At 56.1% G+C, this 22,422-nt stretch overlaps 2 protein-coding genes and 1 long non-coding RNA gene across 5 annotated transcripts in view; 1 reads left to right on the forward strand and 2 right to left on the reverse strand.

Annotated features, from left to right (window-relative positions):
- Positions 1-625: 625 nt before the first annotated feature.
- Positions 626-8,074, reverse strand: TAGLN2 (transgelin 2). 2 transcript variants are annotated; one of them, XM_023214213.2, is made up of 5 exons: positions 7,924-8,074; positions 2,835-3,043; positions 2,166-2,340; positions 1,779-1,881; positions 626-1,446 (listed from the first exon to the last, which is right to left on the reverse strand). In XM_023214213.2, the coding sequence occupies exons 2-5, from the start codon at positions 3,012-3,014 to the stop codon at positions 1,305-1,307; spliced, it is 600 nt and encodes a 199-aa protein (XP_023069981.1). In that variant the 5' UTR covers positions 3,015-3,043; positions 7,924-8,074; the 3' UTR covers positions 626-1,304. The 2 variants fall into 2 exon arrangements, with proteins under 2 accessions (XP_023069981.1, XP_023069982.1); XM_023214214.3 differs by lacking the exon at positions 7,924-8,074 and adding an exon at positions 5,643-5,777.
- On the forward strand, positions 6,327-9,415 carry LOC116418941. The gene is made up of 3 exons (XR_004229155.1): positions 6,327-6,410; positions 6,939-6,978; positions 7,628-9,415. It is a non-coding gene; the product is annotated as an uncharacterized LOC116418941 (long non-coding RNA).
- A 419-nt stretch (positions 9,416-9,834) lies between these two features.
- Positions 9,835-22,422, reverse strand: part of IGSF9 (immunoglobulin superfamily member 9) — a 19,218-nt gene continuing 6,630 nt past the window's right edge. The window contains exons 4-21 of one of the 2 annotated variants that reach the window (XM_023214211.3): positions 20,515-20,667; positions 19,582-19,736; positions 19,227-19,344; positions 17,521-17,662; positions 17,269-17,414; positions 17,032-17,126; positions 15,318-15,458; positions 14,615-14,731; positions 14,256-14,406; positions 13,941-14,064; positions 13,498-13,673; positions 12,996-13,246; positions 12,698-12,782; positions 12,425-12,601; positions 12,117-12,159; positions 10,924-11,784; positions 10,535-10,662; positions 9,835-10,300 (exon numbers count right to left, since the gene is read on the reverse strand). In XM_023214211.3, coding sequence (XP_023069979.2) covers positions 10,119-10,300; positions 10,535-10,662; positions 10,924-11,784; positions 12,117-12,159; positions 12,425-12,601; positions 12,698-12,782; positions 12,996-13,246; positions 13,498-13,673; positions 13,941-14,064; positions 14,256-14,406; positions 14,615-14,731; positions 15,318-15,458; positions 17,032-17,126; positions 17,269-17,414; positions 17,521-17,662; positions 19,227-19,344; positions 19,582-19,736; positions 20,515-20,667 — 3,245 coding nt within the window. In that variant the 3' untranslated portion in view covers positions 9,835-10,118. Of the gene's footprint in view, positions 10,301-10,534; positions 10,663-10,923; positions 11,785-12,116; positions 12,160-12,424; positions 12,602-12,697; positions 12,783-12,995; positions 13,247-13,497; positions 13,674-13,940; positions 14,065-14,255; positions 14,407-14,614; positions 14,732-15,317; positions 15,459-17,031; positions 17,175-17,268; positions 17,415-17,520; positions 17,663-19,226; positions 19,345-19,581; positions 19,737-20,514; positions 20,668-22,422 lie in introns of both variants that reach the window. The other variant, XM_023214210.3, reaches the window with a different exon arrangement.

Here is a 22,422-nt window from a genome sequence, read left to right on the forward strand (position 1 = left end):
AAGGCCACCCACCTAGAAAGGAAGTTCTGCTGCTAGTCTCTCCCAGGCACTTAGTTCACAGGTGCTTAGGATCAATCAACAAGGCTTCTTCCCTCCAGCCACCACCACCAACTCACTCCTGCTCATTCCCCAGCTTTCCACCTTTCCTCACCACCGCAACTCCCATCATCAGCCCCTACACGGGTCTGGCCAACTCCAACACAGACCACCTCGCCCCAAGCCTGCCTGAGGGGCCTCTCACCTGGAGATAGCTTCACTTGCCAGGACTCATGGCTGTGCCAGCAGCCAGCCCCACCCTCCTAGTGACTGAGAAGCTGTTCCGGCTATAGAGGCAGACCCAGCCAAAGGCAGCAGGCAGGATTACCCAATTCCATTGACTAGAAAGGGCCTTACCTCCTTGTGGACACTGCTACGCAGTCTGCATTCAGCAGTGAGGTCCTGTCCCCTCTCAATTCCAACCTCCCCTCCCCTAAACCAAGTGAGAATGAGGATGGGGAGGAAACTGAAGACAGAGGTTAGCACTGCAACCTCTCATTTCTGCCCTCCTTCCTGCATCACTCACTGCATTTTGCCCAGTATTCCTCCCTTCCCCACGGTGGCACAGTGGCCCCAGACACAGCCAGAGTCCATTCAAAAATGACAAATTCTTTATTTAAATCAACAAACTCATCTTCCTCAAGCCCCAGACCATGGTAGGCAGCCCTCCCTCTCCGTCCCCTCACCCCACCCCTTAGCCACAGTGAAGGGAATGGAAAATGAGAAGCCACGAGGGCCCCTGCCAGGGAAGGCTGCCCCAAATGTGTGGTGAGCACAGTCAGTGCAGCTGTGGCTGGGGCAGCAGCTGCCACAGGCTCCTCCCTATAAATTAAGTTCCTGCAGCCACAGCTGTGGGAGAAGCATATTTGTAGAAGCAAGGCCAGTCCAGCATCAGATGGCAGAGGCAGCATCACTGACTCCCAGCCATGGAATGAACGGAGGGCACAGAGTTCAGAGACAGAACAGGCCAGGGGGAAAGAGGAGAGGCCTGGCAGTCAGGAACTAAGGGCCCTAAATTTTGGTCCCAGGGGAAAAGAGGAGGCCAGTTGGTCCAGTTTTGAAGGGTACGGGGAAGGGAATGTATTAGTAAGCACAGGGGAGAGGCTGCCAACAGGCACCTCAGAGGTGACAGGACAGGCTGAACCCCCCCACCCTGACAGAAGGGAGCTTGAGAGTTCTGGGGCTCTCTGGGAATGTCACTGCTAAAATATATATCTACATATATATTAACCATTCGTGGGAGGGCAGGGGCAAGGCCTGGGGTGGGATCAGAGGATCTGGCGTGGCATCCCGTAGCCAGTCATGCCTGCCTGAGATGCCCCGCGGTTGGTGCCCATCTGTAACCCGATCACATTCTTGCCCTCTTGCAGCTGGTTGTCCGAAAAGTTCCGAGGATTCTCCTTGGATTTCCTGGGTGGTAAGGGAGTGGTGGTTAGAGGAGATCACAGGCTGCCCTAGTAAATCCCTTCCCTGGACAGAACACAGGCTTTGCTGCTGGCTCAAGGGCTGGTGCTAGCTCTGCCCTCGAGAGGCGTAAGCTCTCTGAAGCCACTTCGTCATGTTTCCAAAGGGACAGTCACTTGCCATCCCAGAGGGTGTTGTGAGGATTAAGTGAGATGAGGAATTTTCTGAAAGTGCTTTGTAAAGGGCCAGCTGCTACTGAGATTAGTTATTTCCCAGGGACAGGACTGGGCAGAAACGATGCACCTGCTGGACCCTGCGGCTGTCCCAGCAATACTTACTTAGGGAACCAATTGGGATCCCCAGAGAAGAGTCCATCATCCCGCGCTACTGCCAGCCCACCCAGATTCATCAGCGTCCGCTGCACACAGGCCATGTTCTTTCCTGGGAAGGAGAATGGGAATATGTCAGCCTCCACAGTGTTCTGGATGCCAGCATTCCACCTCTATTGCTAAGTCAGCAGGCCTGGCTTCCTAATTACTTTTACTCTTCATTTCCATACCCTTCTCCATTCCAGCCCCCAATATGACCAAGTGTTCCATGGAACACAAACACACCCCTCTTTCTCTTCAGGGAGCCAGAAAACAGTCCCTTCTCCCCAGTCAAGAGGGCCCAGCCCAATCTCTGGCCTCCTGGATGACAGGACCCAGCCCCTGGACCTGTCCCACCTTCCCAGAGGTCCACAGTTTGGAAGATGTCAGTGGTGTTAATGCCATAGCGCTCAGCTGCTTGCAGGAACTGAGAGATCTGCTCCATCTGCTTGAAGGCCATGGTGGAGGCCTGGATCTTCTTTACTGGGGCCTGCCCCTCGGGGTACAGTGCATTAATGAGCTCACACAGCACCTGGATGAGGACAGCAGAGGTGGAAAGGTGAGAATACGCCTACCTACGGCAGCTTAGTGTGCACCACCCTCAGAACCAGAGACCATGAACCAGAGAGTCTCGTGTCTTGCCTGAAGACAGTTTGGACTCTTTCACTAGAGTAAGCCTCACAGTCCTTCTTGCCAGCCTCCTGCCTCCGAGCCCAGAGTGAAAAGCCAGTGTTTAGTCTTTCCTTGCTAATACACCCTCCCACAGTTCTTTCCTTAGAGATATTCTTCCTCAGTGTCACCTCAGCCTTCCACTGCCTGGGAGACACATTCACCCTTACCCTCCACTCCACGGGAAGGGAGGAAAGTACGGGCCCTCTCACATCCTTGACAAAGATCTTCAGGCTGAGGAAGAGGCTGGGACATGTGTGCCCTCAGTCTTCCCCTCTTCAGGTTAAACAATCCCCAGTCCACTGGACCCAGTCCTGCTCTCCCTGCACTTCCAAGCCAGTGGGGCCCGGCTCTCACCGTGCCATCCTTGAGCCAGTTCTGGAAGTTCTCGCGTCCAGGCTGGGGCCGGCCCACATCCTTTCGGCACTGGGTGGTGATCCACTGGATCAGAATCTGCTCCAGATCTGCATCATACTGTTTCTCAATCTTCTGCTGCACCTCCCGGCTCAGGCCATATGCAGGTCCCCTGTTAGCCATTCCAGTGCGTGGTAGTGGCTGTGGGGGAGCTAGGAAGAGGATACACCCGGGCCTTTGGTCAATACCTTGCAGCCTGGAGAGTGGGGAATTCAGGAATTCTGCCTGCAGGGATACATACCATTTCCCCCAGGGTGAGCCCCAAGGATGAGGACCAGAACTGTTAACAAATGCAACCCTGTTCTTTATAGCCCTGGGAAAGAGAATGATTTGGGGAGAGGGGGAGGAATGTGGAACAGCTTGGGAAACTGGTTGGATCTACCCTCCCTCAACCTCAGAGTTTTCTTTGCCTTTTTTTTTTTTTTTTTTTTTAACTCATCGAGGTTGGTGCAAACCACTGGATTTTAACTGAGCACCTGCTATTTGTGCTAGGGATTGTGAAAGAGATAGAAGTCCTCGGTCCTCAAGTGCCCACAGTGCCATCAGGGAGACACAGTGAGTACATATGAACAGGTAAAGATTGTACACAAATACTGAAGTGCACAGTTCAGATCACATGTTGTAGCAGCTAAAAGAAGCAGATGGGCAGAAGCAGCCTGGGAAGGCTTTCTGGAAGAGATAGGCCTGAATAGGTCCTTAGGGATTTCAGCAAGCAAAATGAATTTCCTACGAGGCAATAAAAACAAATTCTACTTTCCCTTCTAGGAGCTATGATAGGCAGAATCATAGCCCCCCAAAAATTGTCCATGTCGTAATTCCCAGAACCTGTGGATGTTACCTTGTATACAAAAAGGGACTTTGTGGATGTGATTAAGATCTCGAGATGGAGAGATTATCCTGGATCATCCAAATGAGCCCAGTGTAATCACAAGGGTCCTTACTAACTGAAAGTGGGAGACAGGTGAGTCACAGTGGGAGAAGTAACAACAACAACAACAACAAAAATGGAAGCAGAAGTTGGAGTCACACAGGGCCATGAACCAAGAAATGCAGGTGGCCTCCAGAAGCCAGAAAAGGGAAGGAAATGGATTCGCCCCAAGACCCCCAGAAGGAACACAGCCCTGCCAACACCTGCATTTTAGCCAGTGAGACCCCTGTTGAAGTCTGTAGAACTGTAAGATGCTGTATTTGTGTTCCTTTAAATCACTAAGCTTGTAGCAATTTGTTACAGCAGAAATAGGAAACGAATACAGGAGCTCTGGGTGATATTTTTGGGGAAACCTGGGAAGAGAAGGCAAGATGGGGAAATACACAGGAGGGTTTCTTTAACTTCATTGGAGGATCTTGATTAGCAAGAACTGGGTGGTTTCCCGATCAATGGCCTGAGTTGGCCAACCTCACTGTGGCAGTGTGTTCCCAACCAACACTCACCACCTGGGTCTGACACTCAGAGGCTGAGCAACACCCGGGCATGCTACGGATGCCAAGGGGAGCCAAGAACCCAGAACGGTCCCCATTTTCTGTCCCACCCCCAACCTGGTTTGGCTTTTCTCTCTTCTCTGAAACAGAGCTAGCTGTCAGGCTGCTCACGAAAGGGGACCCCCAGGGCAGGCATCTGCATTCAAGGGGAGGAAAGAGAGCCACCCCTTCTAACCACATCTGGCTCCAGGCCAGGTTGGCCTTCAGGGCTGAAGTCACTCTGGCTCCCCCTCTCCCACACATCCAGGTTAAACAATCCCACCACTCCCGCTCAGTGGGCCTCAGGACTCCGCGAAATACAAGTGGACCAGCCTGCCTCAAACCCTCAACCCCTCTCAGCTGCAGAGGCTGTGTCTCAGGCCAGTCCCTGCCGTCCCGACTCCAACATGGCTGCTTATCAAGCTGCCCATTTCCGGCAGATCCTCCCCTAAATCAGTTATTTTTAAACCTCATTAAGAGCAACCCGCCCCCTCCACTTCCCCCAGTCCGAAAGCTGGGCCAGATAAATGTCAGTCTGGGCCTCGACCCACAGCACCAGGCACACACACCATCAGCTGGGGGTAGGCAGGAGGGGTGGAGTGGCTGAGTTCTGAGGAGAAAGCAAGACAAGCATTCCCACCCTCCCCAGCGGCCACTCCGCCACAGAAACCTCTAACCTCTGATGCACAGGGGATTGGCTGGAAGACAGGTAGGAGGAGGAAGGGGCTAAGAGCTACTACCACCAGCAAGCCCCCTTTCTGCAGCCCAGTTCCAGACCTCTCTACTGGAACCTCTCTCCCTGAGGCTTGGGGATCACCACGGCACAGGTAAACAAAGGGCAGAAGAATGATTAACCTAGACACTGGGGTTAAGAGCACAGAGAATGGCCTGAAGCCAGACCCTTCCAGTGCCCCCCAACCCCCAAGGCAGGACAAACTTGGCCTCCTAGACCCACCACTGGGTGGAAAGTGGATGCTGAGGAACCCCCTCCACCGCCCAACTCTGGGGCCTGGACACAGCTGACAGGGTAGCGGCCTCCAGCTGCAGTGTATCTACTCCACTCTGGGGCCATTGCCCTCAAGCTCTGAGGTGTCAGAGCCATAGGGCGGAGTCCTGAGAAGGGGCAGTTCCAACCAGGCCAGGCCTGGCCAGCAGCTGTTTCTCCTCCCCACCCCCACAGGCAGGCAGGAGCTGATGGGCTGCGGCTGCTGGAGCTGGGAAGGCCCACCCTAGGGACACCCAGGGGACCTGCCCCTGCCCTCCCATAAAGAAAACAGTAAGCAAGTTGCCTACCAGGGTGAGAAGAGATGCCCAGCTGGAAGACAGGTGTGGGGGACCCCCAGAGCTGGGGACCCCAAGGGAAGGTGATAGCTGAATAACCTGGGGGATAGCCTGGCAGCGAGCAACCTAAACCCTAGCGCTACTCCAGCTGTGAGAACAACCCTCACCCTCACCCTGGAGTTACATACAATAGGCGGGAAATGAGGAGGAGCCACGCAAGGCACTCGGCCCCACCCAGACCCTAGGCTGGAAGCTTACCTCACCAAAACCAAAGCCAAAGCCAAAGAAAAGGCGGACATGGGTGGGGGCGGGGAGGACTTCAGCGTTCTTGGCTAGGGTGTTTAATTGGGAAGACAAAGGGACTCTCCATCCACCGTGCAGATGGGACACAGGAGAACTTCCCAACTCAGATTTGGGGCAGGGACTGTTCTCAAAGAGCAGCACAACGAAGGCACCAGCCGACAGAGCGAGGTACCACAAGCAGCAGCAAGGATGGGGGGGCGGCCCACAATTAAGGGAACCACCGTAGGGCAGCCCCTCACCACCGAGAGTCAGGAGCAGAAGAGAAAGCTGAGGCTACACAAACAGGAAGCTCCAAGGCTTGCGTGGGAGGAGGGGATGAGGTGGGGGGCCGTTGCCATGGCCTCTGTATACCAAACAGTGTTGGAGGCTGGGTGGGGGCTCCCGGCAGAAACACCCTCTCGACACAGACATTGAGGTGGAGGCTGTGAGCACGGGAGCAGAAGTGGGATCGTCCCAGCAGTGCTCGGGTGTAACCAGGTGCAAGGGATTCCTCCAGGAGGCAGCTATAGTGGGGATGAACAAGCATGTGGGGGGAAGATAGGAAATTACCCGTGTTGGGGTGAAGAAGCGGACTCAGGAAGTAGTCGTTCAGGAGAAGAAATCCCCTGGGAAGGGAAAGTGTTCTGAGCTAGAGAACCCACAGCTGAAAATTCTGGAAGGAGAAGGGATGGAATGAAGAAAGGATTGGGGCCAATCCCGGGGTGGGGGGCAGGGGCAGAGGCCTTGGGGTGAGGGAGGGAGTTGCGGTTGGACAAAACCTATTTGTTGGATCTGGAATGGTAGGATCCTACTGGACCCACCCTGCCATGGCCTCCTCTGCAGTTTTAGGTCTGCCCCTTGCAGTAGGGAGGAGAAACTGGGAGGGGGCTGGAGATAGAGAGCCATCGCTGTCTGGTGCTTTGGAGTCAAAGAGAACACTGGGGGACCCCCGTCCCAGCCGCAGGTCTTCTACCTCGGATCCCACACTCCATCCCCACTCTCACCCCGTTTCTCTCTGCCCCACAGATACCAACTGCTCACAGAACTCCCAAGACACCGGCTCCAGGTAGCCCCAAGAGACCTAGGGCGCGGGAGTGGGGAGGGGAGACGGCAGTCCACTTCCGGTCCTGCAGGTCCGGCCTCCCAGCCGCCGGCCCCCACTCCCACGACCACACCCTGGGCCGTTACAGCACATGAGTCACCCACCGCCCTCCCGCCGTTGGGGTGACGCAGTGGTCTGGGCAGCCCGCCCGCCCGCCCGCGGCCACCACCGGGTTTCCCAGCAGCAGGGGGCACCCGGTGGGGGCAGCGGCGCTCGGGCTGGGGTAAAAGCAGCCACCACCACCCCCACAACCTCACACAGACAGGGCACCCCGGGGCGCAGTCAGGGCTGCAGCACCCAGACCCCCGAGGTCGGGGGACCGTCATAGAGATGACTGGAGGTTCACAGAAGGTCACTGTGCGACCCATGCGGAGTCCTCTAGCCCCAGCTCGTGACCTCGAGCCCCCAGAATAGCAAGCTAGCAGGAACAGGAATGAAAAGGGCGGCCTCGGGGACTCGGCACGCAGTGCCCACACGTGCTCCTGGAACCAGGAAGTGAAGGGTCGCGCGGGAAAGCCCAGGAGCACGAGCTGGCCCAGGGAGGGCGCCACGACCCGGGGTCACTCGGGGCCAGCCAGCTAATGTCCGACGCCCTTTTATCCCCTCGCCCCAGTGAGGACTCGGCGATGGAGCCCGCGGGTGGAGCTCAGTCCCTGAGTCCCCGCTCCGGACGGACGGATGCCCTGTCTATGCATGGGCTAACCTCGCCTGACCTCATCGTCCAACAATGTCGGGTCAGGGCTTGGGGACAGGACCTGACAGCACGAGGCGGGGTAAAGTAGTCACCGGACCCTTGCCTGGTGCCAGCCCTTGATCCCCGAGCTCGCTGGAGCAAGTCAAAAGCGCTAGCTTCTTGGTTTCTACAGACCACGCACATCCCCCAGACCCCCGTCCCTGCGACCTGCTCACCGTTCAAGCGGGCTGGAGAGCGCACTCACTTAAGGCAAGGGCTGCAGCTGCAAGTGGTGCGCCCTGCCCAGCCGGGGGTTTTCAGGAGGGTCCCGCCTCAGACGGGGCGGACCCGGGGCGGGGCAAGGGCCAAGAACGCTTAAAGGCGCCGCAGCGCAGAAGGCGGGAGGACTGCTTGAGACAGAGGGACAGTTGACCAGAGCAAGGGTTAAAGGTTCGGGGAGTCTGGACCTACGAAGGCAGCTGCAGTGGTCTCCACCCGTGAGAACCTCAGCCTCCACCGGGAGCCCGTAGGCTTGTGCCGCAGTAGGAAACTTTCTGCCTAGAAAGTTAGCTGAAGACTGTGGGCGTGTTTATGTGGGAAGAAGCCTCTTAGTTTAGAGGCTGGCAAGGTAAATGGAGGCACAGGAAGGCCTTTCCCCGACCCCAGCTGACTAGTGTGTGACAGGACTGGGACTTGCAGGCCGGGACAGCACCCCCACGTGATCTTGCTCATCTCTTACCTCAAGCCTGGGCAGGGACTAACAGTGAGGTCACTCTTTGCCCAGGGCCCTAGGGGCGTGTTTGGTTTTGGGACCCAGGGTTCAGACCTGACTTCTCCCTGCCTTTCATCTCCTTTTCTATGACCTGGTATCTCTTCCTAAATCCTGGAGGGATCACAGCGGGAGACCTCAGCGGGAGGAGGCTGGCCAGGGTTCTTTTTGTCTCTGAGGGTGGAGGACAGCACAGTTCAGGGATGGAGAGAAAGCCCCCCACCCTTTCAGGCTTCAGTTGAACAGAGTCACCCTGGGTGGAGTTCTTCACACGTTAGAGCCCTCCCTTGAACCTGAGATTCCAAGATGTCAATATCCAGCCCCGTCCAACCTTTCTATTCTCTGTTCCCTCCCCAAGTCCTACACAGCCCTATATTCCAGTCCCACTGATTGTCAAGCGTTCTCTTCTGTGCCTTTACAAAGGCTATTCCTCTGCCTAGGATAGTTTCCCTTCCTTGACTGGCTCCCCACCTTTACCTGCTGTGTGACTGTTGTGCACATTACTAAAGCATTCTATGCTTGAGTTCCCTGGTCCATAAAACAGAGCTAGTAGTACTACCTAATTCATAGAATTGTAGAGAACTAAACAGTCCACCTAGAGGGCTTAGAGCAGTGCCTGGCACATAGTGAATACTACTATTATTACCACCATCTGTGAGGGTCCTGAGGACTCCCCTCCAATATGTGGCATTTGTCCCAGCACACGATATTAGCGTTCACTAAATGTTTGTGGCCTTGAATGCACCATCTTCCTTTGTGCTACCACAATAACCAACACATAGCTTTATCACAGAACTTATCACATCATATGGCAACGATTTCTTTACTTGTCTGCCTCACTGACTAGAAAGAAAGAACTCAAGGGCAAAGGCATGTCTTCAAGAACCTTATTTTCTCAGTATCTACTTCAATGGCTGGCCTTTAGTAGCTGGCCTCAGTAAGCACTCAATAAATGTCTGAATGAATGCTGAATGCACCTCCATTCATTCAATAAGATTCTCCTCTTCTTTTTTTTTTTTTTTTTTTTGAGACGGAGTCTTGCTCTGTCAGCCGGGCTAGAGTGCAGTGGCCGGATCTCAGCTCACTGCAAGCTCCGCCTCCCGGGTTTACGCCATTCTCCTGCCTCAGCCTCCAGAGTAGCTGGGACTACAGGCGCCTGCCACCTCGCCCGGCTAGTTTTTTTGTATTTTTAGTAGAGACGGGGTTTCACCATGTTAGCCAGGATGGTCTCGATCTCCTGACCTTGTGATCCGCCCGTCTCGGCCTCCCAAAGTGCTGGGATTACAGGCTTGAGCCACCGCGCCTGGCCGATTCTCCTCTTCTTTAAGGGTCCAGGGATTCTCCTGGCACTCTCTCAAAGACTGATAACACACAGAAACATCTTTCAAACTTTGTTTATTCACCTGTAAAAAACTTCACACACACACACAGAGAGAGAGAGAGAGAGAGGCAGACCTAAGATCCCTGTTCCAATCCCCAGACTCACCTAGGGGGTCAGCACATACATTCCATACCAAGGTGACCCAAGCCCACTATCGGGGTCTGTGCCTGGGCACCAAAGGGGCAGGAAGGGGCAGTGCCCTAGGTTGAAGCTAGGTCTGTCTGGTTGGGGGCCTCCTTTGCAGGTCCATATGCCTTTTCCCAGCCTCACATTAGGGGTGTTCACAGCAGAGTGGCCTGTTCGGGGTGAGGGACTGGCTGTCGATAGGCTGGTAGCCGACCCCTAGTAGCATCTCGGCGGCGGCGGAAGGCCAGGAATTCCTCCCGAAGGGCAGCACAGCGGGCCTCAGGGCCAGTAACATGGGCAGTGTTCAGCAGGCAGCCCTCCTCTGGAGTCTTCACACCTGCAAGAGGTGGGCAGGACAATGAGAAGAAGCCCTGAGGTTCAATGAGTGAAGAGTTCAGGTGTGAAGCTTGTTAGGCCCTTCCAGTACAGATGGCCCAAGGAGGCAAGGTACAGTCTAGGGCAGAGAAGCCTGCGAGACAGGGCCTGACTGGGAATAGATGGGTCCTAAGGTGGCAGGGGGGATGTAGGATAGCATGGCCGAGATGCCTGCCTTTCCCCAGGGCTCACACACCTAGCTGTGGCTCAGCTTCAGGTCTGAGCCGGGAGCTGGCCAAGCCCAGGTGCAATGTCTCCAGCAATTCCATGTCCCCAGGGAATTCTGAGTCCCACTCATAGTTCTCGTCCACAGATGTATTCCTCCTGTAAAAAAAGACAAACATATGGTGTGGGTGGAGGAATAGAAGCTGTTCAGAAAAGTCTGAATTCAGGGACCACAAACTCACATTAAGCCATGGGTTTCCCCTGAAAAATCCCTGGTCCTCAGCAAAAGTTTCTAAAAGGAGACAAGGTTTCCCATTCCCAGGGTGGGAATGGAGCAGAGAAGGCGCAGGGTATTGGGAGAGGGGTGTGGTCTGCGGCAGGACTGAGGCAGAGGCAGGGATAGGCAGGGACTGCTCTCACCTCTTGGTGACTGTCACCACATGCTCCCTTCGGGGCCATCTCTCAGGGCCACTGGCCCAGCTGCTGGTGTCTCCTGGAGCAGGGCTGAGGTAGCTGCCTCCAGCAGAGGGGGCTGTGGAGGGGGGCCGCAGGAACGAAGCGCTGCCTCGCCCGCTGCTCTGGCTGGTGAGGCTGCCTCGAGGGGCAGCAGGGAGAAGACCTGGCAGCAGCCGCTCCCTCAGTGTCCAGTCAGCCAGGGCTGTGTAAGGGGGTTCTGCAGTGGCCCCAGCCCCTACCACAGTCCCAGGAAGTGATTCCCTGGGGGACACAGGAGGGGTGTCTGGAGGACGAAGGAAAGATGAGGTGGGGCAGCGCCGGGTATCCATGTAATCTGGGGGTGCAGCAGGGCTGGGCTCCTCAAGAGGGGGCCAGTCCCCATCCACATTCATCTCTCGGAAGAAGGGCAGGCTCAGGTACTGGAGTAGGGGTCCGGGACCTGGCAAGGGACTGGGTGGAGCTGCTGGAGGGGGCGCCACAGGGCTGATGTCTTCAATGCAGAGGGGCTGGGGTGCCCCACTGGGGCTGCTGCTGCTACAGTCAAAGGACCGGGCGAGACACTGGGCTGGAGTCCGAGGTTCTGCCTGCTCCGGGCCTGACCTTTCCTGGGGGGCCGCCACAGTGGGCCCCATCACAAAGCGCCCATCTGGGCCCCGGCAAATGGGCTCCAGGGGTAAGGGTCCCCGGCTAGGCGGAGGATCTGGGTGGGGGCTGGGAGTTCCGGCAAGATCTCCCCAGAGCAGACTCTGGCGCAGGCTGGGAACTGGGGAACCCTGGAGCTTCAGCTTCGCCACGCTGTCAGGACTGCCTGAGCCCAGAGCAGAGCTGGGGAAGGACAGGAGATCAGGGTCTGTGGTAGGGGCAGGTCCCCCTCCCAGGAGCCAGCATCAGGCCTTGAGAGGTTTGGTGAACAACAGAGCAGAGCTAGGGAGAACAAGCGAGGAAAGGACCAACAGGTGGAAGGGGTGGAGGGAAGGCACAGGCCATACTGGACTGGCCTCAGGCTGGGGCCACTGCACATCCCTTCTTACCCTCTCCCACTTTTGTTCCTCTCCCACCCCTAACATCCCCCCAGTAAAGAGGCAAAAAAGGAAGCAGAGGATACTGGCATGTACAATGGAAAAGCAGGAGAAAGCCAAGGAGGTGGAGGCACTTACGGTGCAGCTGACGTCCCGGTCGGAGAGAAGATAAGAGGTGGATCTGGAAGGGCACGAGAATAATAGGTGACACAGGCAAAAAACCAGGCCCTCCAGGCGCAGACTCTCTCACCCAACACCAGACGCCCAACCCCATCCGGGTGGGAAAAGCCTAGGCAGGACCAGATGCAGGACTAAGAGAATGCACCTGGATCACACAGGCGCCAGGATTTTCCCCGAGGTAGGAGGGGCTTAAGGAGGGGCGGGGCCTTTCGGTGCGCTGGGCCCAAGTGCGCAGGAGGAGGGCTGAGGGTGGAGGCGGAGCTTACCTTGGCGGAGGCGCTTGCGGCGGCGGCGGGCAGCCCTGCGCCGGTTCATGAGGCAGGCGGCCAGGATGCTCACGAGGACGGCCACGCCTAGAAAGCAGACCCCGCCCACCACGCCGGCCAGCACGGGCTGGGGCAGGAGACCCGGCAGCTGCGTGCGCGAAGGGTAGACCTCCAGACCTAGGCAGGGGGCCACGAGGGAGGGTCAGTGGACTCGGAGCCCCCCCCCCCCCCCCCCGCAAGCCTTGGTGCTCCTCCCTCACGCCAGGTGCTCACCGGAAGTGGAGACGTTGGCCGTGTTGCTGGGGTCGCTGACGTAGCTGCCTGCGAAGGCCACGAGGCGGAACTCATAGAGAACATCCTGCGATGGGGATGGAGTGCCAGGAGGGAGGTCAGGGCCCAGCACCGCCCATCCCAGCGGTGCGCGGAAAGACTGTGCAGGTGGGACGGAAGGGTGAGGTAGGATGCGGAGATGAAGAGCTCAAATCAAGATGAGAAGATAGGGTTTGGGGAATGGAGAAGGACACAGGAGAGCCCCTAGGAGGCTGCTCCCTGTATCGCCTCTCGCACATACCTTGATGAGGCCTGGCACCAGCAGCTCTGTTTCTGTGCCTGCCACAGCCGGGTCCAGCACCTCCCAGCCCTGGGAGCCTTGCCGTCCTTCCAAGACGTAGCCATCCAGTCTCTTAGGGACCAGCTCTGGGGGATCCCAATGTAGGAGTACCCCCCGGGGTGTCCTCACTGCCACCAGACCCCGTGGAGGGGACAGGGGAGGGGATATCTCTGTTGGGGGAAGCCTAGGTGCAGCTGGCGTGGTAGGAAGCCCTGCATGGGACAGAAAGGCAGGTCAGAGCAAGGATTCCCAGCGCCCCTCCCCTGGCCTTCCACGACCCCAGTGCCCAACTCTTCTCCCAAAGCCCCTGAAGACAAGCTCAAATCATCTTCCACACACCCCTCTGGACCCCAAGCTGGCCAGCACCTCTGCCCCTTCCCACCCAGAACCTCCCATATCCTAACTTTCCTAGCGGCCCTTCCCCATCCTTGTCTCTGCTGTTCTGGGACTACAAGCCTCTCACCTTCAGGAGCAGACAAGACAATTTCGCTGAAGGGACCACTGCCCAGCTTGTTCTGAGCCAGCACGCTGAACTGGTACTGGGTGTGGGGCTGCAGCCCTGGCACTAGGAGGTGAGCAGCCCCCACAGGCACTGCCAAGGACACCCAGTCATGGTGCATTCGGTCAGGACGCTTGGCCCTGGGAGACATGAGGACATGTGGGGTACCTCGTTAGCTAGGTAGACCAGAAGATCTGGCGTCCAGAGATCTAACCAACTCCTCTCTGCTCAACCATCCAAGGTCTCAGGACCTTGGCCCTGAACTCAGAATCTGGAAACAGGGAAGCAGAGCCAGGACTGGTGAGGGATAGAGGGACAGAAGAAAGGGCAGAAGGCCAGATAGGTTCAAGGAGGAGAGGAAAGGAGGCAAGATTGGCGCAGAGAAATGGCAGGAGCAGGTCACTCACAGTGGCGTGTACCAGACACTGAATCTCTGCAGATAGCCACCATCAAAGCCAGGCTCCCAGGAGACATTGGCACCCTTAGGCAAAGGCACCACGGACACATTGGTGACAACATGAGGGCTAGTGCCTGGGCAGGGGGGAATGGAGGAATAGTGGTCAGGGCCTGAGGGAGTGTAGAGAGTAGCAGGGGCCCCAAGGCCAGTGCCCTTCACCCATTATCATCCCAGGGGTCCCACACCCATGATCCCCTTTCTGGGCCTCCAAAAACGATTCCCATGTAATTTCTCCCAGCCCCTGGCCATCTCTCCAGCCACTAACCCAGCACGTAGACGTTGGTGGAGGCAGCCACGCGGGCCACAGCATTGTTGGCACTGCATTCCCAGCGCCCGTGGGCCTCCTTGGTCAATGGTCGCAGGATGAGACTGCTGTTGCTGTCCACCTGGGCCTGGCCTTGCAGCCCCCGGCCCACCTACAGAATCACTGGTGAGCCCTGAGGACACACGCAGCCACCCCTCACCAAGGGCGCCCCTCATCTCTCCAGGCAGCTCCAGTTCCTCCCCACCCTGCCTCTGACAGCCCTCTCCTTCCCACACCCTCCCTCCCACAAGATGGCTGGGGCACAAGAGGCAGGGGTGAAGTGGGCACGGGTACAGGCAGAGCGGGCTCAGGAGCCTTACCTTGGCCCAAGAGACAACAGGAGGAGGGTCCCCTTGGGCGGAGCAGGGGATGAGCAGCTCCCGCCCTACTTCTTGGAAATATTCTTCCTTGGGCCGCTCTATAAAAGCTGGGGGAGCCTGCAAGCCAGGTCTGGCATTGGGAGGGGCCCTCTCTTACATCACCATCTAAGGTTGGCTACTCCCCCTCTCTGTGTGCCTGTCATGCCATGTCTCACCTCACTCTCTCACACTCCCCCTAGCTAAACACTCACCAAGCCTGTCTCCACCTCATTCTCTCTCCATCTCTCAATTCTTCTGTGGCTCTGTGTCTGTTCCCCAGTGGGTAGGGGCTGGAGGGAAATGGTGGCGTAGTAAGGGCTGGCAGGCTTAGGCAGGACTCTCAGAGATGTACAAACCTCTACAGAACATTCTTCCTCCCAGAGCCCCAGAGGGAGGCAGCATGGTCAAGGTTAGTGAGAGTTGGGGCGAACAGGATATCTTACTTTTGGATGTGTGTGACTGATGTCCCACCTGCCAAGCACCACCTCTGCAGAAACCTCTGGGATGGCATCAGGCAGCTGCTGCCATGGCCACCATGGGAAACAGACTTGGAAACCCCTCCCCATGTGTCTGCCCCACCCCACCCCCATCAGCCTGGCCTTAGCGCCATCTCCAGCCATCTGACTCACTGTCACCACAGGCCCCCGCCCACCCCCGGCCTAACCTTGAGCAGCACGCGGGTCACAGGGGAGGGCCCGGCGGTACCAAGACTGTTGTAGGGGGTGCAGGAGTATTCTCCCAGGGCATCCTCATTCCCCAGGGCGATGATCAATGAGCCTTCTGTGCCCTGGGACCAGCCAGGGAACTGGAAGGAAGAGGAGATGACAGCTCAGCATCCTCTCAATCTCAATCTCCTCTGAGAGAGGAGCTCAGCAGAGACAAGCCCGGGATGGCAGTACAAGAGAGGGGGCAGGACGAGAAACCCACAGCTATGCAGAGGACTCCAGCAGCTCCATGTCTAGGCCTGACCCCTCTCCGATTTCCAGTGCTTCCTTTCTCTCCTGCCTACAGAGGGCCCCCTCCCAATAGTGTGGGGCTGTGACTGCACAACTCCAGGGGGTGCCACTCACAGAAAATACACCGTGAATGGCCACCCCGGAATTGGGCTGCATGGGGCTTCCTGCCTGCTGGGACTTCACCCGGCTCCCTTCCCAGCACTCCACAACTAAGTTCAGCGTCTTCCACCCCAAACCAGCTCCTATTTCTCTATTAAAGGGCCCACCGTCCTCCTTGCTGAAGTCTGCCTCCGCACGTTCCCTCACTCCCCCTAGCGAAATACTAAGCCAGTCATCCTGAGAGGTCCCTTTTGTCCGGGCATGAACCCATTCATCTTCATGTCCTCCTCTCCAAATTAGACTCCACAACTCTCACCTGGGCCATTTCAGCAGCTTCAGAACCCCTCTTCCTATGTCCAGTATCTCCTGCTACATTCCACTGGATAAGCTCAATCCCTGATCACAGCTCTGATGCTATCACAACAATGCTCAACAAACTCCAGCGGCTCCAACTGCCTGTAGACTTTTCTCTTAAACAGTCAACAAAGATATACTGAGTACTATTGTTGTAGAAGCCCCAGGTACACTACGATGAAAAGATGGCAATACTGGGCCTCAAAAAATTTATAGTCTCTGCAGACAAAAGATCCCGATTGCCTTGGAATGAGGCAATGGTAACCTGGCATTCACAGTTCTTCCTTTTGATGCTAACCTGTCTTTCCAGCTTTCTCTGCACCATTCATGTCCCTACAGGCACTCCAGCTTCCACCCAATTGGATGATCCATGATTCCATAACGCATGATTCCATAAACGCACTATACTACTTCCTGCCTCTTGATCCTGGTTTCTGCAAGGGAATGACTGTCTCCTCTTTGAGGCCCATCACCAGAGTCCCAGAATCTGTTGCTGGTCTATCCTCAACCACCCTAAAAGAAAGGCATGAGTTCCATCCATGGCCTTCCAGACAGTGTTGCTGTCCTCTGCCCAGGCAGTGCCCACTTGAAGGATGGATGCCTCCTTGCCCCTGCCCCCAACCCAGTATCCCACACAGCACCTGGTGAGAAGTGTGTGTTCCCCCGGGACACACAATTCCCCAGTCATCACACGAAAGAACCTTCGGTTCTGCTTCTTGACTCTTTGCCATCATTTTCCCCAGAGATCATCTCTCTTCTTTCCCCAGGGAAGACACAAAACCACCACCTTAAACCATGGAAATTTTTCCTCAGTGGTTTTAAGTAGTCTCCTATGCAACATGTCTCATAACACAAATTAAATTCACAAAAGATGTGTGTCCCCAGTCACAGAATTGAATTAAACTGAGCTAACTCCACCCTGCTGTCCTGAGCAGAATAACACCAAGCTGTACTGCCCCAAGCCTGTACCTTGTCCAGCTGCAGGGCCTTTCCATCCTTGGTCCAGCTGACAAAGAGCAGTGGGGGGTTGGCACGAACCGGGCAGCGGATCACCCCCGGCATGCCTATGGGCAGGGGCGTCTCAGGAGGCATAGCTGTCACCTGGGCTGGGTCTGGGGGAAAGTAGTGGCAAGTTGGGGGAGAGGGGCTTGGCCTGGCCCAGGGGAAGGGAGCAGGCTGTGGGAGAAGCTGGGGTCAGGGGCTTACAGAGCACAGTGAGGTAGGCAGAGGCTGAGGGTGGATGCAGGAGGCCATTGCTGGGCACACAGGTGTAGCAGCCGGCATCATCAGGCTGGGTGGCCTGCAGCCGCAGGCTCCCGTCCACCAGAATCCGCACCCGGGACCGCAGGCGGCTGCAATGTGGCATGTGTGAGGAGGGGTCCAGGCCTTGCCCAGCCAAGCGGCTCTTCAGAGACTGTGAATTCCCCACCTCTACCCTCCTAATGAGGGTGACCCCACCTAATGTGGAAGACATTGGTGTTGTCCTGGAACCAGCTGTAGGTGAGATTAGCAGGGTATGCCTCAGCGTGGCAGGCCAAGGAAACATCCTGGGAAGCATTGACTGTGCAGTTCTTGGGGGGCACCACGATGACTGGGGGTCCTGTGGGGTGCACAAGGGGAGGAAGGTGGCCTCAGCCCACAGTCTTCCCAGAACCCTGAGGTCACCTCTACAATCCTTCCCAGCTCTGCCCTCTGGAATCCTAGGGCTCATTGTTACAGGGCTTTGGGGAATGGAAACAGAAGCTTCCACCTGTATGTAACAAGAATTCATCCTCTCCCTGAGACCCATTCCTCTTTCCAAATTCTCTGTGTTCCATCAAGAGCAACCCCATTCATGCGGTTCCACTGCCTAGGAATGGTGTGTGTGTTTGGGGGAGTCACTTTAACTCTGCTCATTTACCATTTGTATCCCTGCTTGTCACCTCTTGAATTACTTCTCTGTCTCTGACCCTAACCCAGGTGCCCAATACCTCACCTCAAGATGCTGCAGCAGCGCCTGACTCCAGGCTCCCCTGCGGCTGCCACTCTACTCGCCATTCATACAGAAACAGCCCCTTGAGCCACAGAACACTTCTGCTCAGGAACGTGCAACAGCACCTGGCTCCTACTACACTAAGCTCAAACCCAGCCGTGTGGACCCCTGCGATCCAAACCCTCCCTACCTGGCCAGCCATCTTTCCATGTCAGCCCTCATGAACTCTTTGAGGTCAGTGTGGGCAGCTGACTGTCCCCCATCTCCATGCCTTTGCTCCCTGCACCCCCGGTCTGGAATGTCCCTCCCAAGGGCCTGGCCACGCCACATACCTCCTGCAAAAGCACCTCTGCTACTACAGTTCCACTACTTCTTCCCCTCTCTGGGCCGGTACCGCATGAGCAGTCAGTAAGAAGAGGTCATGATGCGAGCTGACACAACAGAGCACTGACTGCGGAACACTGAGTGCTAAGCACTTTACCTGCACAACCTCATTTAACCCTGACCAAAAGCTTGGCAGTGGGAATTGTCTCCATTTTATGGATGAAGAAATGAAGGCTCAGAGGCAGACAGATTGTGAGGTGATTGCCCAAGGACAGCAGGAGAGGCAGCGTTCCCATTAGGCTTCCTTATGCCACAGACGACACTTTAACCATTACCGGGCACTGCCTTTCTTACAGTACCTTGGACAGCAACACTTCCCTGTTTCCCCAATTAGTCCCACTTCCCCACAAAGATAATAGGCTCTATGAAGGCACAGTCCAGGCCTTCTACTTCTCAGTTTCCCTTCTAAAGGAAGGATCTTGGCCAGGAATTCCATGTGCCTGTGACTGGGCTCAGCTGGACCTAAGTAAATTCTTGTAACAGACCTGAGAGGTAGACATGAGTCTCTTTATAAAGATGAAGAAACTGGGACTCAAGGAGTTAGCCGGTTCACAGCCTAACACAAGCACCCATATCCTTTCCACTATAACACACTACTGGGCACTAAGATCGCTTTGTCTGCTTACCAAGCCTTTTAAAATTAAGGTGCTGGTTTCAGAGCAACAGCCTGCATTGGGAGCCCCCTCAGCTTCCACGGGCCCTGCCCTCAGGCACAGATATTCCTATCTTGCTGTGAATCAATTCAACCATAGGTCACAGCCCCCTTGCATAGGTAACCCTGAAGCCCAGCCCTCCCGCCAGAGAGCACCTAGCACTAGCAGCTGGGTGGCGTGGGTGGCGCTGCCCTCAGTGCTGGAGGCTTGGCAGGTGTAGACCCCAGAGCTGCCTCGCTCTACCCGGCGGATCCGCAGTGTCCCGTTCTGCACCTAGGGAAGAAGTGGGCGAGGAAGAGTTCTTTCCCCTGCCAGCCTCAGATCCTGCACTTCCGAGGCTGGCCAGCAGAGGGAGGCAGCACCCCAGGCTCGGGGCAAACAATGCCAAACCCCTCTTCTGGTCCATCTTCCAGCCTGGCCTTTGCCTCCTCTGTCCTCTGGCCCCACTGCCAGGCCCCCACCTTCCCTTCACACTCTATATGGCTCACTCTATCCACCCCCAGGACTCACTTGCACCTGGCCCTGGCCCTGGCCAAGGTCCTTTCCTCGGAGCTTCCACGTCACACGAGGCAGGGGGCTCCCACGGGCCACACAGCGCAGGGTCACAGGCTCCAGTTCCTGCACTTCCAACACAGCAGGAGGTGTCTCCTGGAATTGAGGGGGTGCTGCAAGGGAGACAGGCATCAGGGGCCCCAGAGGGGCTGTCAGCGCTAAGAGCAGTGTCCGAGGGCCAGGGAGACGACTCAGGGCTCCAGCCTGCTGCCCACCCACCAGCCCCGCCTCATAGGAATGCTCAGCCCGGGGCCACCCTGTCTGCTGCACCCGGGCCAAGTGAGGATTCTATCAACCCACCCCCACACACTGGCCTGGGGCTGAACCCAGGCTGGATGTCCAGAGCCAGCGAGGAGAGCCAAGTCCCCTCAGGAGGAGCACTGTTCTGGGAGTGAGGAGGGCTGGGTCCTAGACTCTGCTCTGCCACTAATCAGTGGCAAGACCCAGCCTCACCTATACAGTGGGAATGATTATGACCTCCTTCCTACTTAGGAGTGAGACAGAAATAATAAGGGCCTGGGTGAAAAGGTATTTTGAAAACACAAAGTGCTATATGTATGTGAGCTGTGTTTCACTCAGGGCCCAAGAGCCCCCTCTCTCCCACCCACTTCCCTGGCCAGGGAAGCAGGAGGGAAGAGAAAGAGGGAGTTCCTGACACAGAGCCTAGAAGACTGATTGGATTTATATTTGAAGAACTGAAAAGGGCAGGAGTATGAGGGAGGGGTGAGATGCAACTACTAAGTGAGCAAACAAGGACTCTCAGGAAGGGTGGGGCATCAGAGTCGTTTGTGGGATAGAAATAGAACTCCCTCTTCCCTTTTCTCCCACCAGCCAGAGTCCCCATCCTCCTCCTCCCTGTCCTTCTCCACCACCTGCCCCACAGCCTCATACAATTGACTGTCAGATGCACCCAGGAGCCGTTAGCAAAATCGTCTTCAGGGATGTGCTGGTCCAGGAAGAACACGCGGCACTCGTACCAGCCCTGGTCTTCCACCCGGAGACCCTCAATCTGGAGAGAGGCCCCCTTCTGCAGCCGGACTCGTCCTGGGGGAGGAGCCCTGAATCAAGGGTGCTGAAGGAACCCCATGGAAGCCCCAGTCCCCTGGTCACACTGGTAATTCTTAGAGGTAAGAACAGGCTCAGTCTCTCCCAATTACTCTGACAGTGTGAGGTCCACAGAGATGCAGATGGGGTTGGGGTCATTCAGGACAGGTCCCTCCATTCAGCCCCTGTGACCGCACTTGCTGTTCAACAGCTGGGACCCTGTCTACACAAAGAGAAACCAAGGGGACAGCAGGTGGACAAAACCTTCCCCTCAAACTGCACTCGGCGTCCAGGACTGTTGGGGAAGGAGGTGAAGAGCCAGCACGTAGTCTCCTCTGGACTCTTACAGGATCTGGGCTTTTTTTGTAGGGGAAGGTGTGAGCTCCTGGGAGTACTCCTGATAGAGGATTGTTTCCCTGAAAACCTCAGCAGTGTTTGAGGCCCTAGCAGGGGAACCCAGACCCCGCCTGCCAAAGCCCGTAATCCCTCAGGGCTATTATCAGCAGCCTAAGCGCCTTAGGGTGGCCAGAGTCCAGCCCAGCAAGCAGCAAAGTCAGCAGCCTCCTCACCCCATCCTTTCCATGCCCCGGGGCACTCAGGCCCCAGCTGGCTGACCACATACAGTTCCACAAAGCCACACAACCACAGCACAACCAGACACCTCAATCCCGCTCTTAGTCAGCATCCACACCACACTGCCAGGCTCAGACCAAGGGTGCCTACCCAAGCCCTCAGCACCCTCCCTGGATGCAATTGTGCACCCCAAACGGCTTCATGGGTCCCTGGCAGTGTAGCCTCGTGATACAGGCACACACTTAGGAGCCAGATAGACCTAGGCATGAGTCCAGCTCGACTGTGTACTCTTTTGGGCAAGTTACTTAACCTCTCTCAATTTCAGTTTCCTCATCTGTAAAAAGAAGAGAAACAAAATTGAGGTGGGGTGGAGGAGAGAAATAATGTAGGGAAGGCATGTAGCATGGTGCCTGGCATCACCCAGATGCTCAAATAAGTTGTTGAACAAATAAATGAGGTCTAGATTTGAAATCAGAAAGCTGCACTCAAGTCCTGGCCCTGTCCCTAAACTGATCACACATCATCTTCCTTTTCTCTCCCTGCATCAGTGAACAGCACCACCACACACCAAGTTACCTTATCAGGAACCTGGCATCTCCTAGATTCCTCAATTACCTCCCATATCTACTTGCTCATTAGGTTTTTCAAATCCTACCCCCTAAACATTTCCCCTTCTCTGCTGTCCTCACCTTTACACGTGTGGCATGTCTTACCCGGGTTTCTCCAACAGCCTACTTGCAGGTCTCCCTGCCTCCAGCCTCCTCCCCTCTACATCACATTGCTCATCCCCACCTTGAACTCCGCTATGAACAAATGGAACTTTCTTTTTTTTTTTTTTTTCTTTAGAGACAGGGTCTCACTCTGTTGCCCAGGCTGGAGGGCAGTGGTTTGATGGTAGCTCACTGCAGCCTCGAACTCCTGGGCTCAAGTGATCCTTCTGCCTCAGCCTCTCAAGTAGCTTGTTTACAGGCAAGTGTCACCATGCCTGGCTAATTGTTTAACTTTTGAAGAGAGGGGTCTTGCTATGTTGTCCAGGCTAGTTTCAAACTCTTGGCCTCAAGGGATCCTCCTGCCTCAGCCTCCCAAAGTGCTGGGATTAAGCTGTGAGTCACTGTGCCTGGCTGCATTTCCTGAATCTTTTTTTTTTTTTTTTTTTTTTTTTTTGAGTCGGAGTCTTGCTCT

Source organism: Piliocolobus tephrosceles, chromosome 1 (genome assembly GCF_002776525.5).
Source record: "Piliocolobus tephrosceles isolate RC106 chromosome 1, ASM277652v3, whole genome shotgun sequence".
NCBI classification, from domain to species: Eukaryota; Metazoa; Chordata; class Mammalia; order Primates; family Cercopithecidae; genus Piliocolobus; species Piliocolobus tephrosceles.

Bases quoted from the DNA above. Each gene is read 5' to 3' on its own strand.
- TAGLN2 (XM_023214213.2), bottom strand. From the start codon at position 3,014: ATGGCTAACAGGGGACCTGCATATGGCCTGAGCCGGGAGGTGCAGCAG. The intron at 2,341-2,834 runs GTGAGAGCCGGG...GTCCTCATCCAG, and splicing joins ACTGGCTCAAGGATGGCACG to GTGCTGTGTGAGCTCATTAA. The intron at 1,447-1,778 runs GTAAGTATTGCT...CTTACCACCCAG, and splicing joins GATCCCAATTGGTTCCCTAA to GAAATCCAAGGAGAATCCTC.